The sequence below is a fragment of the Anopheles aquasalis genome, chromosome 3 (assembly GCF_943734665.1).
Source record: "Anopheles aquasalis chromosome 3, idAnoAquaMG_Q_19, whole genome shotgun sequence".
In the NCBI taxonomy this organism is placed as follows: domain Eukaryota; kingdom Metazoa; phylum Arthropoda; class Insecta; order Diptera; family Culicidae; genus Anopheles; species Anopheles aquasalis.
Window position 1 is genome coordinate 42,447,594 of NC_064878.1, and position 21,470 is coordinate 42,469,063.

Sequence of the window (21,470 nt, forward strand, 5' to 3'; positions counted from 1 at the left end):
CCCTTAGTATCCATGACCATCCTCTCCTCTTCTTAGTTGGAGCAAAAGTTTCGTCTGTTATGGAGCTTCTGTGGAGTATTAAAATGTTTTCGACTAACTGGCTGGCTGGACTGGACTGGACTGGACTGGTCTGGCAACATAATGCAGCCCGGTGGTGGCCCGGAGGGTTCATTAGTGGCTAAAATATGGTTCAAAACAGAGTGCGCGAGGATTGAATGGTGGAATGGTGGTGGAAGTTCGGTCCAGAGTGAAGCCACTTCGTGAAATACCATCATCCTGCCATTCCTCATTCGACTCCGCGGTTGAAGAGTTTTCCACTTCCAACTTCAAGCCCCAGCCAACCAGCCGGCCAGACCGGTCATCCCTGTGATGCGATCATCAAAGTTATTTATCGCTTTTGGTCGCCTCGGTTCCCCGAAATTGTTCTCACACAACGTTTGCCACAAAATGATGGACGCCGTCGTGGGATCACTAAAGATGTGCTCGTTTTGAGGGGAAAGGGGATCCACTGTCACTGTGCCACGGGGAGGGTTGTTTTTATTGAAATTGGGACCATTATTCACACGGCCACGGACCGCGGCCGTGTCCAGCGGACGCTACGGGGCCTAGAAAATGAGCGAGCGAACTGTAATTGTGTTTGTCCTGGTCGCCAGCAACAAGCAAGCCCGTTTCGAACATTTACAAAGCGCAAAGAAATAAATGCGTAAAACAGGCACGGCGTTCGCAACTCTCATCATTCCGAAATGGTGGTCCACATTTCCAAACCAGCGCCATGGTCACACTGGTGAAAAAAAAAAACATTCCATGCGCATAAAATCCCCACCATTTAAACTGCATTGCACCGAGAAGGGAGGGCCACAATGCACACATGAGGAGCGTTGGGTGGTGATTGGAGGACAGAAAATGGTCCCGTCACGTCGGTCGTCATATTATTGGAATGCTTTGACCGCTTTTGTGGATCGCTCTCATTGTGTGCATCGTCGTCGTCGTCGTCGTCGGTCCTCGGAACGGAAGGATCTCGCTGCTAGTAGCATGACATACTGTGTGCTGCTGCTGCTGCTGCTGCTGTTACGTCGATATTGATTGACAACGATGCGAGCGAGCGAGCTGCACTGAGCGGAACGATCGGAACGGTCGACAATCGAAGCGAAACATCAAAGGAGGCTCGAAACAGGCTGTTTTGTGCGACGAGCATCAGGAGGACATTTTCATGTATCCTGGGCAAACTCGGCTCGGTCCTTTCACTGCTTGTGTGTCTTCGTGTGTTTGCATGGACCTGGTGTCGTCCCCGGCGTCCCCATCGTCATCGCATGTATCTGTTCCGAGGAATATTAATTCAGAGACCACAAAGCATAACATTTCATCCTTCTCGCCAGCATCGAAACCTTCGCCGGATGCCGTCGCGCAGTGATGGTGCTCGTGGGTTAAGGTGAGCCGCTCGACGAAATGAAAGGATCTCCGCGGGTGTGGGTCTGTGGGCTGCTGGTGGTGTCACGCCCCGCATTATCCGCTTTATGCTACGTTGATTTCGAGTATCACATCACAGACGATGAGAGACGATGCGAACCGTCCAGCCACAAATGAGCACCGGCATGCGTAGTGCCGGCCGACCGGTGCCGGCTTCTTCAAAGCCATTTCTCGAGCGCTGGAGTGTTTCCCTGATGCGCCAAAGTGCCCAACCTTTCATGGAGCGCCACGCCGGTGAGGATGTGTGCTTTATGATGATGCAAATACACTCCTGGTCGCTGCATACGCTTTTCATTTCATTTATGCTTTCGAATGCCTTAGCTATATGCTCTGCACAGGATGCGCAAGAAATTAGAACCCAACACACAGGACCAAGGATCGAGAAATGAGTGAGCTCGCTCGCTGAGCTCGCGTCTCATAAAACTGAGGCCATTAAAGACAAGAAAGCAAAAAAAGGGGCTTGCGGTAAACAGAGCGCACCGAGGAAGTGTCTTCCGCAGTGCCAAAGTGCAAAAACGAAGCTCCAGTTCCAACCCAAGGGCGCCACGGACGCGGTTATGTTGGCATCCAACTAAAACTCTGCAAAGCTCCGAAAGCCAACGGTGCGCATTTACTTCCCTTGGTGGCGATGGCGTAACGACGAAGGCCAGGAAACGGAAACAGACGGAGTAAAATAAATTACAAAATAATTTACGACTCCCAGACCAAGCCAACCGAACAACATTCAGTCGTCGCTCGTTGCGCCATAACTCAACCATCAGCAATGGGGACTTGTCGTTGCTTGTACCGTGCCGTTGCTGCACCCAAAACCACGTGTCAATTGCAGGATGCACTGCAAACGGGTTCACTGTGCACTGTGCGCCGGGACCAATTAAAAGCTAGAAAAAGATCCGAGCAATCGGCGCCGACGCGTCGGGCAACTGATGCGGTCGCTGATGGGCAATCAAAAGATTTATGCAAACAAACACCCGATTTGCCGCTCGAATCCGCGTTTGCTTTCACGCCATTCGCACTAAGCCGTGCTCATGGATCTTTCCATGGCAGTGATCATGGTGGTGATGATGAGTGGTGAGGGAGGGATTTGATAAATCACCTCACTGGTGCCGAGAACCTTTCGGCGAGGGATTATAAATGGCTGCTTCAATAAATGCTTTGTTTTGCTGTAAAATTACTGTTTGCCCAGGTGAGCTGGTACCGGCTTTGCATCTCTAATCGCCGGTAGAGGCACCTCCGGGGTCTTCACCTTTGACCTATCTACCCCTTTTTGTGGCATCGGAGCCGCGTGCTCATCTGAGAGGCGACAGCACGACTCTGGTGTACACTGGGCCGAGTGTATGTGACGCATTTTGCGGCAACCAATTAACAGACAAATAACAGCCAAAGGCCGCCAAAGCGTAGGGAGGACGGTGGTGACATTGCACGCTTCAAGTTCAAAACCCGGGGGGGGGGGGGGGGCCAGGAAATGCGTAAGCGGATGTCTTCCGTTTAACCACAGATTACGATGAACGATGGACTGGCTGGCTGGCTGGCTGGCTGGCTGGCTGGTTGGCTGACTGGCTGATTGAATCAATGCGGTCCCAGCGGCGGTACTGATGGTGATGACGGAACATCCGGACCGCACACCGGATCGGATCGAATGCCGGATGCGTACGGTGATAATTTGCGTCGCTATGGCCTCATGGCGCTGCCTTCGTTATCGGTTATCGCAATTGTTCCGTGATCGGAAGTGTGAGTCCGGAGCAAAGCAAAAGGCCAGGCTAATATTTGTCCTCTCTTGCTTGGTGGTGATGTCGCACAAACGTGGCCTACACAATATGGAAGTGAAAGCCACTTGAACGATGGTGGAGCGATATGTTCCCATCAGTGACAGCTGTGCGATGAGCTGCATCGTCTCGAAGACAACGTCCGATAGAATATCGTTCATTTTTTTTTATGCTTTCCTTTCTTTTGGTCGCTCGCCTCTCGGATGTTCTATTGCATGTGAATGGAGGAGGTCTACGGTTTGCCGGAATGCTTGACAAATGCAATAGAAATCACGGCAGATGTAACGTGATTTGATAGGAATCTGTGTGTGTGCCATCGGTGATGACGAAGGACACGGTCACGATTGATTGTTGGATTTTCATTGTATCTGGCGCCCTTCGGCCGAGAAAGTCTCTCTTCGTTGCGGTGAAAGCGAATTTTGGGGCGAGGGCAGGATCATATTATATTTTGTGGAAACAAAGGCGAGCCTTCTCGTGGTCGAGATAGCACGTGAGGTCTTTGGATTTGTAGCATTACGTGCAATTCATTTCTCATTTTGTTCTTTTACAAACCTTGTAATTTATCTTTATAAAAATATTTCAATGGAAAGTGTATTACTATCGTTACACAATTGACTATTGTGAATGAAATTTGGTGTAAATAATGGCTTCTCAACATAATATCAGGAGAATTTTACGTTACATTACTTTATACCATTATATTAATAATCTTTATTTTCTTAACACGTTGGCTTCCTAAGCTATTTTTTTCATATACAGGATGCGCCATCAGGCGGTAAACTATTTTAAAGTTGAAAAACTCTGTCATTTTTCAACGGTTTTGGACAAATATGCCAGTTTTTGAAACTTCAGTCTAAGCCATTTTAGTAATGGATCACTTCACAGCTTTAAAAGAGCTCACTGAAATTGTCACACTTTATATTGAAAATAATCGGTCAATAGTGGAAACTGCGATCGTGCAATGGATGACGAAGAAATGGTGGATTCCTCTTTGGCCGCATATGACGACGCAGGATTTTATTCTGAGGGTCTGTTTGAAAAATAAGGTTTGTGTAAACAAATTGAAAGCTATGAAACAACCTAGAACAAATATTGGAGCTGAAATTGTCAAAATAGCTCCCTAAATGATGTCAAATACAATGCAAAATGCCCGAAAGAGTGCCGATTTTTGCAGACTGAAGGTGGTCATTTGACCGATTTCATATATTGAGTATGATGCAATAAATGGCATAGAATAACCTAAATAAAACTGGTTTATTTTCTAAAATCGACTGAAAAATGACAGAGTTATGCATCTTTAAAATAGGGTACCGCCTGATGGCGCACCCTGTATAAATCCAATCCTCATGCCGTTAATTGAAATCACCAATTGCTGCATTAAATTGGACTGATTTGTTGATATTTTCATTGGTTCTTTCCCGAAAACGAGAAAGAAGCTGCCGTAAATGACGGACGCTTTCCATGTAATGCGTATTGAATATATGCTGCCAAAAATCAATCGATACCAAACATCGAGGACAATGGGATCCAAAATCAATTTGCTCTCTCAACCTTATGCCGTCTAGCTGATCCGGCAAAACCCCTCTTATTTATGCGTATGCTTGAACTGTTCCGGCAAACTCAGTCAACGCTGCAGCTAAAGCTATATGATTATTACATTGTAGGTATTTTCATGGCATTAAATATTTTTCTGGCCAAGATAGCAGCAACATTGCACCAGGAAAAGGATCTATCTTAGAAAGACTAGATTTTCTCAATAATTCTATACTATACAGTCGTGGTGTACAGGAACTAGGCAGTAGATACAATATTAAGATTATTTTGCTCATAAATCTACTCCAGGAAAACTCTTCATTGAGTGGCTTGGTGCAAATATGCTGGCATATTCAATGCGTAGCTGCATGTGGCAGCCACTGCAGCTTTGCAATCCCTTCAGAGGCTCGGCTTGTGAAATGCCTGATAACCCACAAAAGGAGTTTCGATAACCCGGTGTAAAAGGGTACAATTCATATCCTTCCAGGACCCTTCATGTAGAAGAAGACCCATTCCAAGCATCAAAGATGTTGCTGCATCTGGCACTAACAATAGTAAGCATCCGATTAAATTCTTCACAGAACAACATTACAGGGGCCCCAGTTGAATGCAATTCAACCAGGGGGGACCGAACAGAGCACAGCGAGCTGTCCTAGTATGGTGTCAAGACATGTCAAGAGCTGCATCGAGACACTCGACCGAAGGCGAATTCTCTCTCCGTTGCCCTCTTTCAACCTTGGCACACTCCTTGATTGTCCTTCAGAGAGAGATAACAGAAGGACAGCACGAGGACAGTCATTGCGTCGCCGAAAGATTCGGTTCTAGCACCCGAAAAGCAGCTAAGAAATGAGATGAAGTGGCGCGCAGTTTAAATCAAATCTTTGGAACAAATATTTCAACATAAACATCTTTACAGCAACGGTGGACACCCGGCGGTTTCGATAACAGAATCCTTGAAGCACAGAGACAGCCAAAAGTGATCAAACAAACACTTTGGTATCGGTTCTGCACGCGTCCTGCAGAACAGAAGAGATTCGTCAACTCAAACTCTCCGCCACCACCCCCGGGTACATGTAAAATTTTGTGCACGGCACTGGGTGTGTTTGGTGAGCCATCCCCAAGCCAGCGTCGCAGCACTGCCGTAGCCAATCTGGGCCCTTGGTACACGGTTCCCGGGAGGGACATAAATTTGAAAGCTGAAACCACACGCCAGCGCACTTTCAGACCGGACCAATCACGGGGAAATGAAATTAGTCTACAAGGAGCTACGAAACTTTCACCATACTTTCGTTAAGTTCCCCCCCGCTCTACCACCTGGTTCCAGCGTCATAGACACCGTTCCAGTTTGTACACTCCAGTGGACTTGTCATGCGATAGCACCCGGTGTGGGAGATCCAGTGACGGTGCTGGTGCTGCTGCACAGCGATTTGCAGACCGATGCTGTACGGTATTGCCACTTTGTAAATGACACGTTTCTGGATGGGTTTCCCGGGTTCCGGCCACTGGCCACTACGACTCTGGCTTTACAAAAGTTAATCAATCACCCCCCGGATGGTGTGAAATGGTGGCGTTAATAAACCGCAATATCTAATTTTGTCACTTGCCCGCTTTTGGAAGTCGCCAAAGTTTCGTTCCGGTCGATCAAACGAGCCCGAGGGCTCGGAGCTCGGGTTTCGTTGAATGGTTTCTGATAAATATTGATGGCCAATCGGTGCGTTCGTTGTCGTCGTCGCCAGGCGAACGTCTTAACGACCAGGGACTGTGTGTAGGGATAAGGGAGCTATTAATTGAGTTACCCCTTCATGGTGTATGGGGTTGATGTTGATCCGTTGAAATTTGTTCCCGTCTCGTCGGATGCATTCCGGAGATGGGTGTTGTGGGTTGTTTATTCATTGAAAAAGTTTTTAATACAAAATTACTTCATTAAGATTTCATGTAGGCCTGCTAGCTACCATCTATATGTTAAGAACTGTCTCAAAAATAAGCTCAAATAATGTTGCTAGCATGGTCGAACATGATTAACATGAAAGAAGCTTTCTTTTCATTCAATGTTGAAATAAAGTTTAGCAACGCGTCTAATGATAACCAATTAATGTTGCTAACGTGTCCACATGCTCCTTTACAGATTATTGCATGTGTCATCGCACACACGGTTACTTTAAATACTACTGTGTCCTTCAAATAAGGGAATTCGGTTCTCAATGTGTTGGGTTTTTTTAATTCTCGTATTTTTTGTAGGTTGTCAGTACTGCGATTGATCCATGACTAGTTTCACGTTAAAATAATGGTTAGTTTTTGAGATATGATTTTTTTGTGAGCTAGTGCATAGTGAATTCTTCGTTTTTCACTATGACGATTTTTTTGCAGCAAAGAATTTGCATAAAATTTGGTTTAAGGATAGGTAAAGAATGATGCAGAAAGCCTTTGGTGACTACGTTAAGTTACATAAAAATGTTTATGAGTGGTAAAAAGACTTCCAGGATGGAAAGGAAAAAGGAAAAAAATCCTCCGAAGGTCACCGTTTTGAAACAATAGAGCCGATTCAAGCCACTGCGAAGAAATAATTGAAGGCCATCCCTAATGTCGACTTTTTTATGTGTTTATAAAACTGCAAAATCCTTTGGCACAAGTGCATTGCAGCTCGTCCGTCCTTATATATGTTAAAAAAGAAGTGCATTGCATCGGGGAGGGATCACTATTAAGGTGACGAAATTGAATTGGAGAAATAAAACAGGAACATTGTGAAATAAATCGAAATTCACCTTATTTGATGAACACAGTAGTACGGCCATGTTACCGTTTGCGGCTTTATAAACCATCAACAAAAACCCACGGTGCTGGTGGTGCGTAAGGAACTCTACGATAGTTCTACGACGCGAAACGATCGTTTAAGTGAATAGCTTAACGATTACGCGTGTGATCCTGGGTGCTCACCATAAAGGGCAGGGCAGGGGCCCTGTTCCCGTGAGCATCACAAACATTCGCGTGTGGTGTTATGTAAAATTCACATGTCGTTAGGATGTAATCAGTTTTCCAAGACCATCGGCGACACAGCAAGGATTCCCTGTGTACCCGGTGTGTTGCTGTTCCCGTGCCTCACGCCCCGGTTTTCATCTCGCGCCTCGTTGCTCGCCCACACTGGAGTGGCTTTCTGTTTCTTGCTTCAAGTGTTCAAACACTCCATGGGTGCGCGCTCCGTAAACTTGGAACTGTTTCTATCACTGTTTGTTGCCGCCAACACCGAGCGGAAAGTGTGAGAAAAGAAGTCAAACAAATAGCGCCAGCACCACCACGACGAGCAGCAGCAGCAGCAGCACCATAAGGATGTGTTTCAGCTTAATCCCCCGGACCGAAACCGTGGGGGGTGCCGCTTTGTGGGTTACCACAGAAGACCGTACCCATAGCACACCACGCGTTGGCCGTGGGAGCATTATGTATGTGCACTTCAAAATTAAAAATGTATGCAAAGCATGAGAACGTCGACAAGAAGGTGAGGACGTGTGGACGAGTGATGCTCGTGTGGTTGCAACTCGTCTTCTTCGTTGTTGACTGAATTGCTTGAATGAGAAAATGGAGAAGGTGCAAAGAAAGAGCTACGAAAGGTGTTTTCAAGAAGATAACTCAACCTAGCTGAAGTCGATTCACCTCCGATGAGACCCGATCCCGTCTTCTTGATCGTGGCCCCGCTATGCTGATCATCATATGCTCTCATGAGGACACACATCCTTTTTCACCATTTCCACCACTGTGCCAGTGCACTCTGGCATCCTCTTTCGGTCCGGTTTTTTTCATGCTTCCATGGGCAACCGGATGGCTTTTGTGTAGTACCACCCAGCATCGTCTAAAGCTTGCAGGTTCCGAGCTCGGTTCATACATTTGCATTCAAGGCTCATCAGCGAGGACGACAAAACTGTGTTGTGACTACGTGCGGGGTCAGGTTTTGGGACGCCGACCCCCCCCCCCCCCCCCCCCTTTAAAGCGTGTCCGTTTGAAGACAAGAAAACTCCACGGCGAGCTTTCGTCGTCGTACCGTGGTGGTCGCTTTGTTTCAAAGATAATATGTTGTACGCGGTGCCTGGACGCTTTTTTTTTTGCTTGTGGATTCGCAGGACAGAGGAACGCTAATTAGTGTCTAGAGTTGCGGTCTGGAAGCAGTGAGCGAAAAGATGCCATTAATTATGATCCGCTCCACATACGCCTAATGGCGGACGGTGAGCTTGAGGCTTTCTTTTGAATTTGTTTAACCAGTTTCCAAGTTCCACCACGCGGAGTTTGCCATGTCGCGGGTCTAATTGTGGTTGGTTCACGCAGTTGCAGTGTTTTGTTATGGTGCTTAAATTTTAATTATGTTTGTGTACTAGTGCTGCTTGCGTTTTAACCACCTTGCTATGCTATGAAATATTATCTTACAAGCTTACAATTTTTTTCCCGGAGGACCGCGGAACCATAAAGCCGGAATGTTGTCTCCACATTAAGTGATAATGACACGCGTGGCGTTAAATGTTGCTTCGATTGGATGTTTATGGCAAAGCATTTACTGTTCACTGCAGTTCAAGAGCGATAAGGGCCAATCAGGCCAATTACTTTATGGCTGCCAGTAAACGTTTATGAGCGCGCTCAAATAAGCCATATCCATAAACAAGCTTCTAACGATTGAAGGAAGTTTCAATACAATACAAATAATACTATTCTTGCTTGCATCTTCTTGTAATCGTTAAAGAGCTGAGGGAGCTGGTTGCCTCCACGAGGAGACACTTGGAATGCATAAACGCTCCGTAGGGATCTGCAAACTCTAGCGAAGTAGTAAAACGAGTAAAACCATTCTCTCGTGAGTCAGAATGAGGCAATTAATGAACGAAATTTTTGCTGCATTAGTTGATAAGTTTTGCTTAATAAAAATGGTATGTGCTCTGTCGGGTTTTGTATCGTTGAGGAATTAAAAATAAAAAAAACCTACATAATAAACACAAGTTGAGCTTTAGCAGTATTCGATATACTGTGTGTATAACCGGTACATAAGATAAAATGATGTTTGCCACATTCGTGAACTAAATGACAACAATATTATAAAGAAAAGAGAGAGAGAGGGATTGTAGAGCTAAACGATGGCTTCACAAATTAATAGCTTATTGAAACAAACTATTTTTAAGTAGTGTTAGAAGAGGTTTTTGTTGTATTAATAAAATTACTAAAGGTTTACACATACACACATTATGATATTATGTAGAAAATTGATAAATAATAATACTGAATTCCTTTCAGAATGATTTCCTTACAGAATGATTAAATGCTTATGCATAAGCATGAATATGAAAACAAATGTTTCAATCCCTATCCCTAGTAGGATGGATCGCGAGAGAGATATCACTCACGAACAGCATAAAATAATTATCCTTTTAATAACATTGATCTGCAACTGTTCCTAAAAACGATTAAAATCAATAGCCTGTCCATCATGTGTTTAATCTACGACCAGTCCAAAGAGTAGCGAGAATTTATGATTGAAATTCCCTGTTTTACAATCCTTGCAACAAAATATTTTGTTTCGCATAATTGGAATAACACTACTATAAGCGAAGCAATGTTTGTCCGGAATCCGGTTATCGGTATTTCATTTGACCGGGTCAACTGTCCGGAATGGACCTCCGCTCTAACGGGGCGCATGGTATCGCATGTTTTTTTAATTATCGGTTCAGATTAGCTCTCGGGTGCATGATACAGAGATACATGTCCATTAGGGGATAAAACTGTCAACATTCACATGGTATTTCGGAGAAATAAGAATTACATTTAGTAAAGGTGCAATGCTGCTGGAATATCGTTATACGATGATAGATTATTCTGAGAATTTTCCTTCATTATCGTAGCAAATGTGCAATTTCTTTCGACTTTAGTTTAATTTCAGAACAATTATACATGATTTATATATATTGTAAAGTAATTCAAATAGCGGAAAGCGATCAAATAGATACACAGGAAGAAATATTTGACACACTTTACTTCGCACAGATATCATTTAAGCCCGGAGACAGATTTAAGTCCCCGCATTGCTCAATGAAATAAATATCCTTGAAAACTATAGCTTTCCCATCTACGAGGGTAAATATCCCTTGCGCATAACGCTTCACTAGCGTGAACCCGCCTCACGAATGCCAGCATTCCAATAACAAAGTGAACGCGTACGATCTGTACCGTCCGCCCGGTCGAAAACGATTATCGAAAGTTCCTTCGCATCGATGAACGCAGAAATTTAATTTATCCTCGCATCTCTCCGTCAAAGGGCCGATCCTTAATTCCTCTTCTCTTCGTGCTGGCCCTTTTAGCCCCAGCAGTAAATAGCTCAGTTCACTGAGCAGCACCACCAGCAGCACCAGCACCGTTCAATCGGCCGGAAAAAGTATCTGTCTATGTGTGTTTCCGGGGCAGCAGCACGGTGCACTGCAAATGTGCAAATGGTCGGTTCATTGGGCTTGGCTTCCATTGATTTATCGAACAAATTGTGGGCGCTCACAACAAGGCTGCTGCTGCTGCTGCTGCTGCTATCATCACGTGCGGTCTTGGTTGACGACGACCACGACAACGCGAACGTTCGGGTGCGTCTCCATTATTTATGTGCCAACAAGTGTCAGCTGCAGTCAGCGGCCGCTTGTGGTGCGTGGATGGCTGGCAACCCACGAACCACCGTTTCGGTTGTATTAACGGGAATGCGGTTTGCCCGGTTGCCCATGGCGTGACCACGCAACAGGAACCATTGGTGCATCCTCGGTGGTGGCCACACGGTTGGGGCCAGTTCCAACGCTTATCCTTTCACTGTTTTCGTCCGCTCGCTCGCTGCTAGCTATCAGATCTGATGGGATGCCCTACTTTTCGGGAGGACGATCTTTCAACACTTAAGACGATTTTTATCTATTCTTCCTTTCAATTTTTTGCTGTTCCGCTTTGTGTTTCGCGCTTGCCCGTTTTTTGGCGGTGCCACACGAAGCATAAATCAGTCGCCTGATCGACCGACCGCCCCTTTCTGGGCGCTTTGGCTCTTCTATTTACTATATTTTATGCTTTGCCCTTTGGCTCGGCTTTGGTAGCGACCTTTTTTGACGGGAGGATATATCGTCATCGAGGGTGAGAGAGTGAGGAGCACCATATCACCAGCGCCACCGAGGTTTCACGGGGGGGGGGGGGGGGGGGGGACTTTCGGTAACAAATCCAATGATTTATGGTTCGATACACACTCACACGCAAGTGCGTGACGAAGCGAGAGAAAAATGAAACTTTTCGGAAGCCTTTGGTTGCGCCAAACCATATTTGCCAGCCTCGCATCTCCTCTCTGCTGATGCCTTGTGAGCGATTTTGCATTTTGCGCGCAAAAGGATAGCAAGTTCGAGCTGATATCATCCCCGCAACCCAACAACTGTTAGCATCCTTTGCTGCTACTCCTCCTGCTACTGATGATGACGATGAAAATGGCTTGTGGCGTGTGTTTAAGTGATTTTGATTTAAGTGAAACGTTGACACGTGACACTGTGTCGCTCGCGATGGTGCAACACATGCTCCGGGTGGCACAACTGGCGTGGCAATCGTTTGTGAGCGCACACAGGGAACACTATCCCAGGGAATTGCATATCGCAGAAGCGCTGGAGGGTTTCATTCAAACGTCACAGACCCCGTGATGCGATGCGATGAGACGCTTTAAGTCACTTTGTGCGAAAACTTTGCATCCCGACGCCGGGTTTGCATATTAAATTTGCCTTCCCTTCGCGAACCCTTTTTTTTAGAAAACAGATACTTCACTCTTCAACACTCAATGTCTGCCCCGCGCGGGACCCAAAGAAACAATCTCTCTTGTTGGGAGACGGAAGCTAATGCCAGAGAGCACACCAAACGCGGATGTAGGGCATAAATCTTGTCCGCACAATGCCACCGCCTGGATGCCTGCCAACTCTCTACAATAGGACTCCGTTGTCTCCTCCGGTCGGTCGGTTGGTTAGAGTATCCTTTCCCTCCCTCTTTCAGTCTCGAACGGGGGGATGTCAAAACTCGCTGGCCCAAAAACCGCCACCCAAGCCACTCCTTTCGCCTGCTTTTGCTGCTGCTGAAACCCACGGAACGATCAAACGAAATTCCGAGGACTACTCGGATACATTTCGGATTCTCGGTTCGCTAGCATTCCGTATTATCCTAGTGGCCCTCTCTCTCTCTGTGCGCCGCGCATTGGTCTGTTTTCCGGACTGGCCCAGTTTGACCCCCAGCTGTCGAGCGTTAAAAACGTTAATTTCTCGCAATCCTCCTCGCCCACCACCCCGGGGGTGGGATAATGGGACAAAAATCTGTCCGGAGCTGCAGCTCGTGTCATCAAAACTTAATTACGCTGCAGTGCAGCCCACACTGGGACCGGGAAGCTGACAGATGCGATCCCTGGAGAGATGTGCTCGCCGGTTCAGTTCGTTTTGTTTCGTACCAGCCGGGACGCGTGCCTTCCCTTCCTTTGAGAAACAATAAGTTCCGGAAGAGTAATGCTCGGAATGTGTGAAAATGGAATTAGCGGCAGCAGCAACAGCATAAACATTAGCAACATGAACACTCCGGGAACAGATTTGATTCCATTCCGAATGCTAAATGGAATGTTGGTTGCCCTCTTGCTCTCTCTCTCTCTCTCTCTCTCTCTCTCTCTCTCTCTCTCTCTCTCTGTACATTCTGGTTCGATAAGGGTGCGTTTTGCATGTTAAAGTACCATTTCATAAAGCAACAGCAGCAGCAGCAGTGGTGCGTGAGCGTTCATTTAATATCCCAAATTTATCGCACACCTTCTCGGCCACAAGCGACGACGAAATGGCCAACACCTGGCTGCCTACCAGCCGGTCGATGTTGGGCCTACATTGAGGTCTTGCACGCACGTGGCACAAACACGAACGTCCGTCGTCCTTTGGCAGGGCCATCAGCATCCGTTCGGTCGTCCGTTCGTCCATTGCACGTCAACAATGTTGTCGATGGGTTGAGTGCTTTTTACGGCCAATAATCCTGGATCATGCAATCGGTTCCGTTCGATACGGTACTGTTTGCCAGCCAGCCAGCCAGCCAGCTAACCAGTGTGGCCTCTGCAACCAAATCCACTCGCACCTGGATGAAATCTGTTCAAAAGCTTTTAAGCCCAAAAACAAAAAACAAACAAACAACTGGCGCATCGTTGGTGGTTTTTGGCTACATAAAAACCAAACTATCGCTTAGCAAAGTGCGGCGCCGGTTGGTCACAAATGTAAAAGCATCTACTAACAAGGAAAACCACGAAGAAGAAAAAAAACGAAAACACGGAGAGGAGAAATTAAATCCTACCCGAAAGAATTGTTCCCCGGTCAAAGGGGATTCGTGAAAATGGATGTCGAGAATGGTGCCAGTCAAAGCGAAGAGTAGAACAAGTATTCCTCATCGACCGACCAACCGGCCAAACCGAACCACGAACGTACCACGGCGACCACGTGGTGCGCAAGAGGTCAATTCGGTCGGTCAGCAGCAATAGCAAACTTGAAATTACGTTTACGTGCGTTCGAGAGTGGCTTACAGCTTTCCCGTGGTCTCTCTCGCTCTCTTTGCCACGCTGTCGGTTGGTCGAGCACGTCCACCGGACTGATGTAGCTCTGAATGTTGATTTTTAGTCACAATCCGTCAGCGTGCGCTACCATCAGGTACGACCATCAGTGTTTCGTCGGGCGAAGAAGTGAAAATGTGTAGCAGTTCTGTCAGTTCCCGCTCTCTCGGCTGTTTTGAATTGAATTTTCTGCCATTCTTTCCCGTGTACCAGCATTCTTACATTGCTCCATTCGTGTGCGCTATCTCCGGACAGATGTTTTCACGAGAGTAGAAGCAAACCTGTGCAGAGTGGTTGCTACATGAGCTACACCGAACATACCGAACACGCCGAGCTCCGACCAGCTCGTTAACGATTGAATGTTTTGGGGACGGTGTCCTCCTTTCGGTGAGAGGGGACACGGAGCTAGGTCAATTCTTCGATTTCTTAACATCGTGCCCAATGCTAACCAATCTTTTTCTTCCTTTTTCTATTTCACTCTTTTCCAGTGGTCAGTGGCGTTGGCATAGACATAATGGTCCATGGTTACACTGCAGGTGTTTATATTATGTAAGTTCCTTCCTCGCACCGTAGCACATCCCGAACGCTAAACCCGGCTTGTGCATGTGGAAAATCCCTGTCCCATCCTTGTACCCACTGCACTGGACTGGACTCGACTGGACAAGGCTATGATCGTTTTGCTTCCTGTTCACCGTGTACCGGAAAAGCCGGGCCAACGGCATTTGGTAATCTGCAGAGTCTAGCCAGAGTCTACCTCCTGCCTCGGTCAGTCCGGTGGTTTTGTGTAATTGTGCTGTGCATCCGAACGATATAGAAGGCGTGCAAGACTCCGGTGCTGCAGTAATTGTTTTCTCGAAACACTTGTCTAGCCGTTTGGCTGTGGCTCGACTTTTACCATTTTCCAAAAGGAAGCTCCGACGACGGTACCACAACGATAATCGTTAACAGATAATTTTGGGGCCAATTTTCGTGGTCCACTTGGTATGTGATGTCGTACATGGTACCAGCGGCAGTGGCTGCAGAGACTGCTGCTGCGGAAAAGGCTTGTACCAGCGCACAGACCGTCGCAGATTCTTGGTGGTGTAAGCAGTTTTCGGGACAGATGCTGCATTAGCTGCGGCAAAATGTCTTTTGAAACCATTCACTGGATTCAACGCTTCTACTTCTATGCAATGTTATTCGAGCTGTTTATTTTTTTAATCCATTTTAGTCCCGGTTTGGTTCTGATTTCTAAAGTTGAAATATGAGCTGGCTTCTAACGCTGCCTTCTAGCGGTCGATAGAAAATTGCTATTCTATGATATTGATATCTGGCTTCGGTGGGATAATCAGTTCACAAAAAAAAAAAAACATTCTGAAGCTAGAAGCTGTAAAAAGCGACCGAAGGAAATTATATCTGTTTTCCAATTAATGTTTTCCTATTTGATTTTCGTATCTATGTATCTGATTTTTATTTTGTTATTTTCTCTACTACTTTTGACGTTTTATTATGCTTTTTTAATTGTCTGAAGCATGATATTGTGTAGACGATAGATTTGTCGATTCCTAATCATTGGACTTTCGTTTGATATTTTAGTTTAACAAAGTTCTACTGATCCTAGATAGACTATTTACTATTAAATTTATTTATTTTAGACATATTAAAGTTGTTTTGGCGTTCTTCTATTCTGCTCTATTTAATGAGTTTAAATGATTTTCCTTTCTGTCTTTAATTTTTTGATAATCTAACATATATTTTGGCGATGTTTAAATATTTGTTATTACACTATTCTGAACTAATCTGACAAACATTAGAGCAAATACCCCCCCTAACAGGCACCGTACGCAACCACAACTCTAGTGCCATTATCCTAAAGTGTGCTAATACACAGCCACTGCCTCGATATCGTAGGTCACCCAACCGGGGCCAGCATGCGATGTGCGCCATCAGTGTTGTACACGCTGTTTGCTGCATCTTTGACGCATCATCATTAATTAAATGTCGAGTGCCTCCACACGGGGCCAGTGTTGTGTACTGTGCCTGTGCCTGTCGGTAGCACCTTGATCCCCATGCCACTAGGAACGATTATCGTGGTGAACAGACCGACAAAACATGACCATGACCACGGATTGGTGCGGTCTACTGGCACCAACCACCACTCCGCTTTTGTTTTGATGCACTTCTCACAAGCATCACCATAATGAACCAGCAAATGGTGTGCAGCATCCAGTACTTTTGTGTGGCGACAGATTCACCGGCGCAAAAGTTGTTTAAAAGAATAAAATTTACTACATTCCTCAGCGGGGATCCCTCTGGCATTCATCACTGTTTGCGTTGCCAGCCTGCGCTCAAACATTCCGTAATTGCATCGTGGGCCGCGGATTCACACGCGAAAAGCACGGAATTCGTATCGTGGCAGTACACCAGGGGCTGCAGGGGAAAAACCCGAGGCAAACCGATCTTTTCATTACATTCCCATTATTTCCCCGTGGGCCCGGAGGACTCTCCGGACCTCGCGCACCACAAAGAAAGAGAACTCGTTTCTCCACTCGTTTTGTCCACTCTGCCCACAGACGCGCTCTCTTCATTTATTTATAAACCCGCTGGTTTTTTCCTCCACCCCCCCCCTCCCTGCGCGCTGTTTAATGCTTTTCCTTCCATCCTTTGCCATCCATCTGGCCCGGAAGCTTGCTTCAGTTTTAACTTCTGTCTGGTTCTCCTTCTTCCTCTAACCCTCTCGTTTCAGTGTTGCTTCCGTAGCTATCTTCTTACTGGAAATCAAATGGCTCTTCACGCTGTTCATAGTGCTGTGTACAAAGTAAGTTTTAAAAATAGACCTCCCCTGACTCCCCCTCCCCCCCAGCAAGGACAGGATGGTTAGGGATTGCAAGTTGGCACCGGAAGTAAAGTTTATTGTAAGAAAACGCTAGAAACGGCAAGACAGAAAGCAAAGCGAAGGAAGAAAAAAAAGAAACTCTGTGTAGTTCGAAACTCGAACGGCTGCAGTCGACGGGGAACGATTTGGTCCGCGAAATGGGGTCACCGAACCGTGGTGGTGAGTGGTTTATGTGGCCGCGCCTCTCTGTCCACTAGCTAGGTCCCAAATGGTGGAGAGGGATGCGAGAGAAAAATAAAACGTAAAATCAGATACAGACTCATCGGCACAGGCGAGATTTAAAGCTTTAATCAGATTAAGTTCAGGAGTTGCGAGACTTGAGGCCACGCAGGGATCGCAGATGCAGATTTATGCTTCTCCTGCGGTGTAGCGTGGAAATTCAATTCCCATTCAGTACTTAATATGCAAAACATGATTTAAAACACTTGACAGGTGCAGGTGACACGAGCGATGAAGAATGGCTATTGTTTCGCAGCGCGATAAGTAGGCCAGTTTCGTACCGGCCTGGACGTCCGCTTTATCCTTGCATCCTTTAGCTCCGTGTAGTAAACGAGCATTTCACCTACTACGGCGACTTGCAAGCAGGCTATGAATTCGTTCCGGTACGATACTGCATTAAGGTTGATTTGTCTGTGTCTGTGAATGGAAGCGGCCACGAAAGAGCGCTAGTTATTACTGACAATGCCATGCATCAACCAGACCACCTCTGCCGTCCCACCGCTTCCTCCCGTCCAGTTCGCAGACGACCATGGCCGGACCGATGGCTCCTGTAGCTCTGCACTCTGTACTTCCGGTAGATTTAACAAAACATTAAATCTGCTCACTCATTCATCGCATTTACAGCAGCAGGCGGCGCGCGTGTGTTCGTTTCTACTACCCAGGACTCGACCGTATGTTGTGCCGGCGCGCCGTGTTTCAGGCTTTTTCGTAAATCATTTCCCTCCCGATAGTAGTGCTGGCGGCCCGGAGGCCTGGAGGGTTTTATTGTTGTTGGGTGGTTCCCGTGTGCATCACTTTCCAGGGGGGGGACCTCTGCAAAATGAGGACCAACCAGATTCGCTTCCTGCCCATGTCCTGTAGCATAAAACTGCATAAACAATGTCTGAACATGTATGTCTGATTGCTGCGTGTATGTGTGCATGAGCACTTAAGTGTATTACACCTCTGTTTGTGTACACAGACAAGCGGTGGGGTTATTGTTGTTCGGATTGCTCCCCGGGCATTCTTCCCGGAAGGACCCGGAACCGGGGTTGATGGAGGCGGTTGCAGCAGCCGCTTGTATGTGACTGTTTAAGGCCAAAAGAGCCATAAACAAAAACAGAACCTGCGTGGTAGGGCTACGAGTTTTCGTCCTGCATTTCGGTGACGGAACGAAGTTGCGAAAGACCGTGTCGGTGTGAGGTTCCAGATAATCTATGGCCTCCTTTTTCGAGCAACAGACCGCCCCTTATCGCGGTCGCGCGAAGTTATGGAAACACAGATGCTTTCCACGCGCATCCATGGAACCTTTGGTTCTTCTCCCTCGGTTGATGTCTGTCTCTTTTGGAGATAACTGTAGGCGAGTCAATAAAAGACGACAAATGCTGTACGCTCGAGGGTGAGAAGATCGCAAACAGTTCGTGTGCGCGTACACTTCAGGACAATTCGCGGGACCCGTTTGTTATTCCTTCTGAGTGGTGGAGACGCATGGTTGCGTTCTGTTTAGAAGAGAAAGATAGCCACTTTCTGGGCTGTAAATGAAACACATTCTACTAGAAATACTAGCTGCGAGGGTAGTCAGTGTAATATTCAGATTTATGGGTTGAGATAAAACAGTTAAAATGCTCTACAGTAATTCCTTCGCTGGATTATGTCGACTATCAGTTTTGTTTAATAGTATAGGCCTTTTAAATTACTGAAAGATCAAGTAGGCATAGCCACTTCAGAGAATTATTTATTTCGAATTGAAGTTTCGTGAATACGAAATTAAGTACCATAAGCTGCATAGTTTATGCTTTCATCATACTTTACAAGACTTTGCGATCACACAAATCAAATAAAAATCACACTGCTTTCTAATCGCGATTGTAGCTTTCGAAAAGTCGAAAAGGCCGTACAACAGAATGCTTTTAATCAGAGCATATCACATCGGCTCGCCTAAAAAGGACAACGGTTTCGGATCACCGATGCATGCCCGCTGTCCATCAACTTTACACACTTGGGCGCTTGCAGAGAAAGCAATCCGCTGAACCGTGCGTCGCACCAGTGGGATTCCTACGGTCCTCACGGAGAGCGGATTCACAAAACAAAAGACGAAACAAACTTATGCTCGCTTCGGTTGGCTCTGTTCATAGTTCCTCCGTCGTCTGTGCGCTGCGCTCCCTGGGATAAATCATCGATCTACTTCCTGTTTCCCGGTGCCCTTTTGTGTAAAGTCCGACGGAGGCAAACGGATGCACAACAACTGGCAGCTAACTGGTTGGCTGGTCACTGGCTGCCAGAGGGGGGCGCCCCTTTCTTTGAGACGATAAATTTCTCTGAATGAAGCTTGCGGCTGGCAGGAAGTAGAGCAAGAAGTCCGGGAGAAATCTTGAACCCACCTACCGGTCTGGTGGCAGCCTACCGTTGGGGGCTGAAGTTTCTGGCTGGATGTAATGTTTCAATTAGCCGGCTTCAAACAATTTAATTTGTAGTCACCGCTCGGTCTGGGTGTGGTTTTGAGATGATAGAGAAAGAGAATACAATATGTAAGCGAGCTACTTAAATCGTTATCAGGGATGGTAATCAGCGAGTCGTTAAAACCAACGACATGAAGTCTGGTGTAGGCAACGAGAAGCAAGCAGTTCATGTCGATGCCAACAGACGACAGACTTTGCCGGCGATAAATATTGTTGTTTAACACGCAGCTCCCTAGAGGATTGCTGGTTGACCTCAACTAATTACACTCAACACCACGTGGTGTTGTGCGGTAAAATCTGCGTCAGCTAAATGTCGTGCAATGCGGATACACCCAGAATGGTTGCTCGTAGCCTCAAGTATTCATAATAGGATGGAGAGACCGCAATGTTACCTCAATTCTTCAGGCGTATGTAATGAAATACGGACGCAGATACTCTTTAAGCATACGGAATTAGATTAAAATTTTCAATAGGATGTAGCAATGCTCTGTCTTTTTAACATTAAAAAGTTTTCTTTTAACTTACTCACCCAAAACATCATTAACGCGCATTTCTGTTCTCTCGTCTCGCAGCAACGATTACTCGTCCAGCTGTTACCAGTGCTGGAGTGTGTGTCGGTACTGTGGCGGTTGGCATCTAACCTTTCCGTACGTGGCCTTAGGCGTAGCGCTGATCTTGTGGCCCCATCGGCTCTGGTTGAGTCACGTGGCGGGCGGACTGTTAATCGGTTTGGGGATGCTGCGGTTGCTAACGGTGTGCAAGTCCCGGCCGCACAGTAAAGACGACGAGCTTCTCAATCACTTCGACGAACAGGTCGACAGGTAAGCGCAAACCGACAGTCCGACGAGGGGGCCGGTAAATCTCGCTAACCAGCCCCGGTCTGCCAGACAGAACAGTAAACTTGCTGGTGATGATGGCCAGTAGGCAAATTCAATTACAAACTTTTACCTTCGCTCGACACGCTTCGCTGCATGTTTCGGTGCGGTCGAAGATGCCCACGACCGACCGGTCGACCGGCCGGACACGTGCTCTACATCAAAAGTATCCCGAAAGTATAACCCACCAGCCGCGTTCGCTTTCTCTCCTCACCCGCAACAGGTACGACAATCTATCGGATGTGCTGGTAGACGATTCGATGCCGGAACCGGGCCAAAGCCTCGATGACGACGATGACCTGGGCGATGACGATGTGAACGATGACGATGATGTGGATGTGGATGATGACGATGAGGACGATGACGATGTTGCGCTGCACACGGGAGGCATTTGACCGGAGCAACGGGTGGTGGTGGTGACGGGACGAAAGGCAACGGCGATGGCGGCGGCCGTAAGCGTGAGGAGATGCACGAACCAGAACTACGAAAAGTTGGACAACGATTGTGACTGCGATGTGATTAAATAGAACGAGTCGATGTTGTAAATTTCCGCAATCTTGTAAATAGAACAAAAGAAATAAGAATAAAGTGCAGCCAGACAGCAGTGAACGGTGCCTGTTGCTACGGTGTTCTGACGAGGGCGTCCGGGTGGATGAAGACGGCGACTTAGATGGCGAAGTACTTTTTTTTTCGTTAATGTTGCGCGTATAACGTTTAAAT

The 21,470-nt window shown here is 46.7% G+C and overlaps 1 protein-coding gene across 2 annotated transcripts in view; it reads left to right on the forward strand.

Moving 5' to 3' along the window:
• Window positions 1-21,396, forward strand: part of LOC126575688 (uncharacterized) — a 29,976-nt gene extending 8,580 nt beyond the window's left edge. For both annotated transcript variants that reach the window (XM_050236501.1, XM_050236502.1), the window contains exons 3-6: window positions 14,832-14,892; window positions 17,069-17,140; window positions 20,448-20,696; window positions 20,974-21,396. In XM_050236501.1, the coding sequence (XP_050092458.1) occupies window positions 14,832-14,892; window positions 17,069-17,140; window positions 20,448-20,696; window positions 20,974-21,145 (554 nt within the window). In that variant the 3' untranslated portion in view covers window positions 21,146-21,396. The remainder of the gene's footprint in view (window positions 1-14,831; window positions 14,893-17,068; window positions 17,141-20,447; window positions 20,697-20,973) is intronic.
• The last annotated feature ends 74 nt before the right edge of the window (window positions 21,397-21,470 follow it).